We start from the raw sequence: 10,813 nt of genomic DNA, 5'->3' as shown, positions 1-10,813 counted from the left end.
GGATTACAGGCACACGCCACCATGCCCAGCTGAATTTTTGTATTTTTAGTAGAGACGGGGTTTCACCGTGTTGACCAGGATGGTCTCGATCTCTTGACCTCGTGATCCTCCTGCCTCGGCCTCCCAAAGTGCTGGGATTACAGGCGTGAGCCACCGCGCCTGGCCTTGTATACTATTAATAGCAAAAAAAAAATCGCAATTTTTTTTTGCTATTAATAGTATAGTTTGAAGTTGGATAGTGTGATGCCTTCAGCTTTGTTCTTTTTGCTTAGGAATGTCCTGACTAAGCTTTTTTCTGTTTCCATATAAATTTTAAAATAGTTGTTTTTTTTTTTTTTCAAATTTCTGTGAAGAATATCAATGGTTTAATGGGAATAGAATTGAATCTATAAATTGTTTGGGGCAATATGGTCATTTTCCTCATAATGATTCTTTCTATCCATGAGCATGGAATGTTTTTCCATCTGCCTGTGTTCTCTCTGATTTCTTGGAGCAGTGGTTTGTAGTTCTCTGTGAAGAGGTCCTTCACTTCCCTTGTTAGCTGTATTCCTGGGTATTTTATTCTCTTTGTGACAATTGTGAGTGGGAGCTTATTCATGATTTGGCTCTCTGCTTGTCTGAATATGTTTAAAAGAAAACTGAGTATGTTTTAAAGAAAGAAAACAAAATTCAGATATTCAACAATATATTTTTATAATATCTGTAATCCAATCCAAAATTACTTTATGTCATGCAAAGAAGCAGCAGAATAATGTAGCCCATTATTCTGTAGCCCAGAGAAAAATCTGTTCATAGAAACAGACATGGAAATAAGAGAGGTGATAGAGATAGCAGTAAAGGAATTTAAATAGCAATTGTAAGTATGCTCAAGGATTTAAAGGCAAATGTGAAGAATGAGAAAAGAGATTTTTAAAAGGACCATAGTGAAACTTCTAGAGCTGAGAAATATATGAAATAAAAGATCTACTTGACCAGCTTAAGGGCAGATTTGATACTGCATCAGAAAAGACCAGTGAGCTTGAAGACAAAACAATAGAAACCACGTAGACTGAAGCACAGAAAGAAAAATAAAAAGCTGGAGTCTGGAGTGAAGCATATCCAGGGACCTATGGGGCAGTGTCAGAAACAATTCATACCTGTAATAGACTGGTGGGGGTGGGAGGAGTCGCAGAAAAACTACACGCATGAATTGTTTTATTGTGCTTCGCTTAATTGTTCTTTGCGGATACTGCTTTTTTCCTTTTTTTTTTTTTTTTTTTTACAAATTGAAGGTTTGTGTCAACCTTGTGTTGAGCAGGTCTACTGGTGCCATTTTTCCAGCAGCATACACACACTTCTTGTCTCTGGATCACATTTTGATAATTGTCACAATATTTCAAACCTTTTCATTATTATTATATCTGTTACAGTTATCTGTGATCAGTAATCTTTCTAGTTACTGCAGAATTATTTTGGGCACCATGAAGAAGCAGTTATGGATGATGGCAAACTTAATCACTAAATGTTGTCTGTGTTCTGACTGCTTCACAAATTGGCCATTCTCCCTCTTTTACCTTATCCTTGGACTTCCCTATTCCCTGAGACAGAACAATGCCAATAAATAACCTTACAATGGCCTTGATGTATTCCAGAGATAAGAAGAATAGAATGCCTCTCACTTTAAATCAAAAGTTAGAAATTAGGCTAGGTTTACACCCATAACCCCGGCACTTTGGGAGGCTGAGGCATGTGGATTGCTTGAGCTCAGAAGTTCAAGACCAGCCTGGGCAACATTTGGGCATGGTGGTACGGGCCTGTAGTCCCACTTATAGTGGGATAATTGCTTGAGCCCAGGAGGTGGAGCTTGCAGTGAGCTGAGATCCTGTCACAGCAACTCCAGCCCGGGTGACAGAGCCAGACCTTGTCTCAAAAAAAAAAAAAAAAAAAACTAAAAATAATTAAGCTTAGTGAGAAAGTCATGTCAAAAGCTAAGATAGCCAAAAGCTAGGCCTCTTGTGCCACAGTCAGCCAAGTTGTGAATGCAAAGGAAGAGTTCGTAAAAGAAATTAACAGTCCTATGCCAGTGAACACATGAATGATGAGAAAGCAAAATAGCTGTATGGCCAATGTGGAGAAAGTTTGAGTGGTCTGTGCAGAAGGTGAAACCAGCTACAACATTCTCTTAAGCCAAAGCCTAATGCAGAGCAAGGCCCTAACTCTCTTCACTTCTATGAATGCTGAGAGAGGTGAGGAAGCTGTAGGAGAAAAGTTTGAGGCTTACAGAGGTTGATTCACAAGGTTTAAGGAAGGAAGCTACCTACAAAACATAAAGGTGACAGGTGAGGCAGCAAGTACCAGTTGAATGGAGTGTTGCTGAAAAGATAACCTGAAAATGTGGAAGTGACTTTGGAACTGGGTAACAGGCAGAGATTGAACAGTTTGGAGGACCTAGAAGAAGACAGGAAGATGTGGGAAACTTTTGAACTTCCTTGAAACTTATGGAATGGCTTTACCTAAAATACTGATAGCGACATAGACAATAAAGTCCAGGCTGAGTTGGTCTCAGATGGAAATGAGGAACTTGTTGGGAATTGGAGCACAGGTGACCCTTGTTATGTTTTAGGCAAGACACTGGTGGCATTTCGCTCCTGCCCTAGAGATGTATGGAGCTTTGAACTTGAGAGAGATGATCTAGGGTATCTAGTGCGAGAGGTTTCTAAACAGCAAAGCATTCAAGATGTGATTTTGAGTGCTGTTAAAGGCATTCAGTTTTATAAGGGAAACAGAGTGTAGAAGTTCTGGATAATTTGCAGCCTGACAATGCAATAGAAAAGAAAAGCTCATTTTCTGAGAAATTCAAGCTGGCTGCAGAAATTTGCAAAAGCAATGAGGAGCTGAATATGAATCCCCAAGGGAATGGGGAAAATGTCTCCAGGGCATGTCAGAGATCTTCATGGTAGCCCCTCCCATCACAGGCCCAAAGAAATGGGATATATGGACTAAGGAAGACATGTACAAAATGATGCATTCTTGTATATTTATCTAATTTTGAAATTACTGGCACTTTCAGTTGAGTCCTGCATGCTTTTATTAGAGAAGATATTCTCCCAACGCTTGCTTAGAGCAAATTCTGCTTAATTGTAGGATATTCTCAATTCTAAATTTTTGCATATTAAAATGTTTAAATATTTCAGATCAGATATTTTCACAAATCCCATTCTTTTGCTTTCATTTAGAATACCTTCCACAAATCTGAGATATTTTTACATAGACTTTTATTTATAATTACTTTAAATAATCTTCCAGTTTAGTTGATACAAAATCATAGAGCTTCTCAATTTCACTCTATTCAAGTATACAATGTAAATAAATCTCATTGAAAATAGGAGCCCCATCAAATGATTATTCCTACAAATGAAGATATTTCAACTTAAGCTTACATACACATTGAGTGCTTAATTTCTTTAGTTCATTCCTTGCTTTTGTTGGAATGCATTTCATTGTCAGCCTGTTTGCAAGCGTGGTTTCTAATAACTGCAGTTCACTAAATGCTTTACTGCGTTCTTTCAGTACATTGAGTAAATATGTTCAACTGACTTTGAACAAAATGCAAACCAAATATAGATGACTCATTATCAAAGCAGTTTAATATGATTGTAGAACACTTAGGTTGATTTACTGTCAATAGTTCACCAAACATTTTTAGACTTTCCTTCTGCTGGTTGTCAGGTAAGAGAAACATGCTTTCTCCTTGCTTGTTGTTGTTTTTTTGTATTCATCGCAATTTTTTTGTTAACTCAGGTTCTCTGAGTATATATGTAAATTTTAGTATCCAGACCTTTTATTTTGATCCGTTGAAAAAAACATAACATTTGTATGAAATTATGACATGGGTAGTTTTTGGCAGCTCATCATCTTTTCATAGTTGGAATTTTTCTATCCTCAGCAGTGTTATATCTTGTTCTTAGGGATTTTCTTGTTTTTCTGAGTTGCTAGGATATAAGTAAGTATCAGATTTAATATTTTAGACTCTTCCTGTGATGCTGTATGTAAAACATTTAAAAACCTTGTTTAGAATTTAGCATTTGGAAAATGTTCCTTTTTGACTTTTGGCTAGAAGTTCTTTTTATAGAGGATGACAAACTGTTGGACTTCCTGTTTTGTTTTTATTCTTGACCACACTATAATTCATCCACTGGGCTGAAACCTAGTTAATCTTTCTAAATGGTATGCTTCATTCCTTAAGTATTATGGTATAATCCTTAAAGTTATTCATGATTTTCCATCACACTTAAAGACTACAATTTTACTTACAGACTAAAATTTTACCATGGCCTACAAAATTCTTTCATAGTCTGGATTATACCTTGCTTTTTAATCTCATCCTGTGTCATTCACTTCTTCTTACTTTCTGAACTCTAGCCAAACTAGCCTCCTTCCTTTCCCTCAAGGCCATTGCATTTGCTGTTTCCCTTACTGGGAATTCTGTCTTCCAAATCTTTTCATCACGGGCTTGTAATCATTCAGGTCCCAGGTCAAATTGTATCATTTTAGAAACATTTTCTCTGAACATAATATGTAAAGAGTCTTTTTTCTAGTTTACTTTCTATCCCTAGTATTCAATATTCTGTTTTTCTTTTTTAATTTTCTTCATAGCAACTGTCACTATTAAAATGATCTTATTTATTGTAGCAGCAGGAATATTATATGTCAGGTTCACCACTCTCTCACAGCATAGTAAACACTTACTATTTGTGAAATGAATGACTGTCTAATATAGCTACTATATCCATTATTTATTCTTTGATTCTCACTTCTAGCTATAAAATATCTTAGTGGTATTTGCCTTCCATATTTTCAGACAGTTTAAAAATAGCAGCAAACAATGAAGGAACTTTAAGCAGGGTTGTGATATGTTCTTACATCTCTTTTAATGTTTTCTAAACACAAATAAAATATAGCATATTGAATTGACAGAATACAGGTGAACATAAGATAAAAAAATAATGTGGGTGTGTGTGTGTATATATATATATATATATTTTTTTTTTTTTTTTTTTTTAAGACGGAGCTTTGCCCTTGTTGCCCAAGCTGGAGTGCGATGGCACAATCTCAGCTCACTGCAACCTCTGCCTCCTGGGTTCAAGAAATTTTCCTGCCTCAGCCTCCTGAGTAGCTGGGATTACGGCATGCGCCACCATGCCCGGATAATTTTTTGTATTATTAATAGAAACGGGGCTTCACAATGTTAGCCAGGCTGGTCTCGAACTCCTGACCTCAGGTGATCCGCCCTTCTTTGCCTCTCAAAGTGTTGGGATTACAGGCATGAGCCACTGCGCCTGGCAAAAATATTTATATTTATACTTCACCCTAAAAATAAGACAAGATCCTAAGAATGGTTTAGAGTTCTTGTAGGAATAATCCAGAAACTTTGCTGCTTGAATCATCTAGACTTCCAGTTCCAACCATGAAATACCTTTTATCAGACTGCCGTCCTACCAAAAGCAGTCATGAAAGTTAGACAAAATATATAAAACCAAATGGTTTAAATACATTGAAATGCAACTAACTCACATAGAACTTGAAGGGGCTATGGTCCTAAGAGGTTATCTCCATATAAACATTGGCTTTTTCCTGAGGACATGTTTAGAGCAATACAGGCCAAGTCTAACGTGTCAGTCATTTCTAGCAGAGGAGACAGTGGTCAGGCCTTGGAGCTGCTAAAATGACTGAAACATAGGGACAAAATCTCAGATAGAAAGAAATTGCAGAGGAAAAGCCCCAAAATTTATGGACAAATTTCGCTCAAGTTATTGGTGATTCTATAACTACACATGTATGGGGCAAGCAAGACTCAAAGAAACTCAGCAGAAAATAGCAGAAGAAATTATTTAACAGCCACATGATGGTGGGGAAACAGAGGTTAAGGCTGCCTAGGTGCACTTGGTAAATACCCCTGGCTTCCAACTGAAATCCCCAGGGCTGCTTCTGGAGGTTGGGGTAAAAACTGAAATGGGCGATTCTTAACAAAGCCTAAAACACAATATAATCTGTGTTTACTGAGTCTGAGTTCAGAAGAAATTTAACCTTTTTAAAAGATACTGTCATTCAAAGCCTCTGTAATTTTTGGTTTATGTAGTCTGGCTTCAAATAACAAACCTCTGGAAAGACTGCAAGAAGAAAACACAAGAGCATTTTGTAGAGATTATATCTGCAGAAATGAAACGTGCATGAGATTATTCAATGAAAATGTTCATGATAACAATATATTGGAAATAGCCCACGGGGCCATCAATAGGGAATTTATTAGATAAATTTCGTTTATTTATATAATGTATTGGTTTTCACACAGGCACCATCAGCATTTGGTGCAAGCCAGTTCTTTATTGTATGATACTGTCCCGATCATTGACTACAGGGCAGTTGATAACTTTGGACCTGGCACGGGAAGTGCAGGTTGCACATTCAAGGTTTGAAACAACTCAGAATACTCCCACACATTTTCATGTGCCTTTGGGGTGGGGCATTCCACTTGAGAATCATTAATATTATGGAATTCTGTACAACAGTGAAAAAAAAACTGAGAAAGCTGTTTGTGAACTGATATGGAAAGACCACTAGCTTGTTTTGTTTAAGATAGGAGGACAATGAGAATATACATTTGGATTGTTTACATATGCATAAAACATTCTGTAGTAATATGTAAGAAACAAATGAAGTGATTATCTGTGGGCTGTGTGACATGAATGCAGATGAGAATGGGTGAAATATTTATGGATTTAAAAAATACTGTTTTAATTTTTAGAACATGGATTTATTACGTATTTAAATTTTTAATAAAATTTTAGTTATAAATAAGCCTTTGTGTCAAATATGATAATTTATAAGAGATCTATTTAAAATTTACATATTCATTAAACAAATGTTTTGGTCTTTTCCCCATCCTGTCTCCTTTTACTTTTCCTTTCATTCAGTGGAGTAGGGCGAAACTGGGGCTGGGCATCTGCGGGTAGCAGCATTCTGGCTGAATTTGGGACACTGCATATGGAGTTCGTCCACCTCAGCTACTTGACAGGGGACCTGATTTACTACAAAAAGGTTCGTTCTTTGCCTTCTATTCTTTGGCCCAAAGATTTGATTAATGCTTAAAAATGTTGGCCTTTCTAGATATATGTTTATTAGGCTTCTAGCCTGTATTTTTTCTTTTGAAGTTACTCAAAGAAATGTTCTATTTAGAACATATTTAAAATATTTATTGTTATTTGAGAAGTTATAACCACTACTAAAATTTCATTGCTATTTCCATGCAGCGTTGTGCTGCAGTCTGCAGTTCCTAGCCAGCATGGTAAGACAAGAAAAACAAAATAACCAGATGTTTAAGAATTGAAAAGGAAGAAAGAAAATAATAGTTATTCACAGATTACATGATTATCGACCTAATGTATTAATACAATCTATATTTAAATTACTAGAAATAAGAGTTTAATATGTTTTTTAAATAGATGATCAATATGGATGTTAAAAATCAGTAGCATTTCTCTACACCAGCTACACAGGCAAGAAAATGTCATTTTGCAAAAAGATATCTTATGTAATAGAACAAAAATATGTATGTTTCCTACAAATCTAACAAAAGATCAAAGTTTTACTCAGCCATGAAAAAGCAGAAAATCCTTTCATTTGCAGCAATTTGGATGGAACTGCTGGAGGGCAATATGTTAAGTGAAATAAGCCAAGAACAGAAAGACAAATATTATATGTCCTCATTCATGTGGGAGAGAAAAGAAATTGATCTCATGGAGGTGGAGAATAGAATGGTGGTTATTAGAGGCTGGGAAGGGTAGTGGGGAGAGAAGGATAAAGAGAGGCTGGTTAGGGCATACAAAAGTGCAGTTGGAGTAAGACCTAGTGTTTGATAGCACAATAGAGCGACTATAATTAACAGTGATTTGTTGTATATTTCAAAATAGCTAGAAGAGAAGATGTAGAAAGTTTGCAATAGAATAAATGATAAATGTTTGAAGTGGTGGATATTTCAGTTACTCAGATTTTATCATTACACATTATATGTTAGCATCAAAATATGTACAACTATTCCGTATTCATAAAAATAAAAAATAAAAAATTTAAAAATACAAATCTTTATTAAATGACATTGAAGAGGATATAAATAAATGGAGAGATATCATATTTATGTATAGGTAAACAATATCATAAAAATTTCAGTCATCCCCAGATTGATTTGTAGTTCAGTGCCAGTGAAATCTCTAATGGCCTTTCCCCCCAACCCCTGCCCCGCAGTGGAACTTGAAGAGACACTTCTAGAATTTATACAGTAAAGAAACATTCTAGACACTTGTGAGGAAAAACATACTGGCTGGATTTACATTGCCTAGTTATTAACATTGACAGTGTAGTATTTGTTAATAGTGACAAAGAGACTGACGAATAGCTCTTAAACAGACCTACAGACATGTAGAAACTTGTTATAACAAGTGTCACACTATGGATTATAATAGTTAATTCCAGGAGCATTGAATGCTTAACTTCAAAAGACAAAGCCCTGATACTTTGAGAATAAAAAATCTATGCCCTTGGAGTAAAGAAGGATTTTTACAATGGGAAACAAAAATAGTGTCTAGTAAAAATACCCTGTAACCCAGCAATTCCATTATTTGGTATGTACATTTATATTATATACATAAAAGCATTGTTTGTATTGGCAATTTATATAATAAAATATAAAACAGTAGTGAAAATATGAATTATGTTTATATCTGTCAGTTAAAAAAACAATTTTTATAAAGTTCAAAACAAAGGTGAACAATACATTGTTTAGGGAGTCAAAAGTGATTTTGATCAATTGTCGAAGTAAAAATAATACAGAGAGATGAATCTCTAAATTAAATGTTTTATTTGGAAGCACAGAATTCCAGTTCAGGGCAGATAATTATATGATTATAATTATCATAATTATAATCACAGACTGGGGTGGTCTTCAGTACATCCAGAGAACAAAGAGAAGGTTAGAAGTTTTATTAGAAGAGAAATGTTATATATAGTTTTGAAAGGAAATGTATTGACATGAGTAAAGCTTCTAGAAGCTTTCTGGCTCTGATTGGTGACAGCAGTAGGTAAAACTATAATCTTAGGGTTTTTAAAACTGAGCTTGTGGAAAACTTAATTTTTGGAGCTGGTGTTCTGTGCCCCAGGTGATTTTCCCCTAGGCCCTTTGACTCTGATTTAGTTGGATATGATAAGAATGACCCAATTTGTATAATTTGCTTTCACAAAGTCAAGATAATGACAAATGTGAAACTCAGGACTGCAAATACATCTGGGATATCGGCAGTAGTATGTGAACAGGAAGTGGAACTGGTAAACAGACCACCAAAGGTGTTTGTAGTGCTATATTTCTTAAATACAGATGTGCATAGAGTCGAGATATATATGTATATTTGTTTCAGTATATGAAATACTTCATCAACAGAGAAGAATTTTCAGGAAAATATAGCAAAATGGGAGTAGATGACAGAATTTTCCCTGTCCTCACTAAATGAATAATAACAAAAATATTAAAGACAGTAAAAATTCATCAAAAGCAGTAAAAGAAGTCAAAGATGTTAACTTCACATCATATTTGGTAACCAAAATAAAAAAAGAAAAAAGATTTCTGATTTCTAGCATGAGACATAAGTCTGCTTCCTACCCTATCCTAAAACCTTTCTGGGAAGGGAGTCACGAAATTCCAGTATTCTCCATCAATCTTGCCAGAGAGACGAGTGCGCAGAGCATCAAATATGTAATTGCCCATAGCTGCAGCAGAGTTCTCACCTCTCATCCTTCTTGAACACATAGGCTTCAAGTGATCAGATAGTAGTATACTTGTACTCCAGAACTCAAATTGTATCCAGGAAGGGAGGAACAGACACACACACACACACACACACACACACACACACACAGCCACCCACCCACCCATCCACCAACCAAGGAACTCAAGGAGAATTCAACACCGTTCAGATCAGAACTAACCCTGGTAAATGTGAGCAAGATAAAACAAAGCATTGCAATTGTGCAAGCATACCGTTGGAAACAAAAGCAGAGTGGTACATAGCATGTAAAAGACTGATAAAGAATTCAGTTTCAAATTTTAAAAAAAGTAAAAAAAAAAAGTGACCATGAGTAATTCATCCTATAATAGAAATTAAATTTAATAAAATTAGAACTCAAAACTAAAATAAAACAATAAAATGATACAAAAATAATGTGGAGCTAAAGAAACAAATTGAGACCTGAAACAATATATCCCCATAGCGAATAAAATGGAAAACAACAATGAACTGCTTGCACATAGTTAAAAGCCGAATTACTTACATAGAATAAAAGCAAGAGATAGTCATAGTCAAAACAAGGGAAAAGCAGAAATTAAAACGATAATTTGTAAAATATAGATAATTTAACATATGGGCATTTCTGAAGTAGAGGACTAAATCATAGGAGTTAACCTAAAAGCAGCAAGAAGAAGAAACACTTCTGGGTGCAGTGGCTCACACCTGTAATCCCAGCACTTTGGGAGGCCGAGATAAGTGGATCGCTTAAGCTCAGGAGTTGAAGACAAGCTTGGACAACATGGCGAAACCACTTCTCTACCAAAAATTAGCCATGTGTGGTCCGGCATGCTTATACTCCCCAGCTACTCCAGAGGCTGAGGTAGGAGGATCACTCACACCTGGGAAATGGAGGTTGCAGTGAACTGCAGTCGAGCCGCTGCACTCCAGTCAGAGGGACAGGGCAAGACTCTATCTCAAAAAAAAAAAAAAAAAAAAAAAAA

The 10,813-nt window shown here is 35.7% G+C and overlaps 1 protein-coding gene across 1 annotated transcript in view; it reads left to right on the top strand.

Moving 5' to 3' along the window:
• The window catches only part of MAN1A2 (mannosidase alpha class 1A member 2), a 162,360-nt gene that overhangs the window by 81,172 nt on the left and 70,375 nt on the right, over positions 1–10,813 (top strand). Inside the window, exon 7 of the mRNA XM_017524176.2 lies at positions 6,954–7,077. Coding sequence (XP_017379665.1) covers positions 6,954–7,077 — 124 coding nt within the window. The remainder of the gene's footprint in view (positions 1–6,953; positions 7,078–10,813) is intronic.

This window comes from Cebus imitator, unplaced genomic scaffold, assembly GCF_001604975.1.
Source record: "Cebus imitator isolate Cc_AM_T3 unplaced genomic scaffold, Cebus_imitator-1.0 Scaffold32, whole genome shotgun sequence".
In the NCBI taxonomy this organism is placed as follows: domain Eukaryota; kingdom Metazoa; phylum Chordata; class Mammalia; order Primates; family Cebidae; genus Cebus; species Cebus imitator.
Note: the sequence above shows the minus strand (reverse complement) of the source record. Positions and strands in the feature narration are given on the sequence as shown.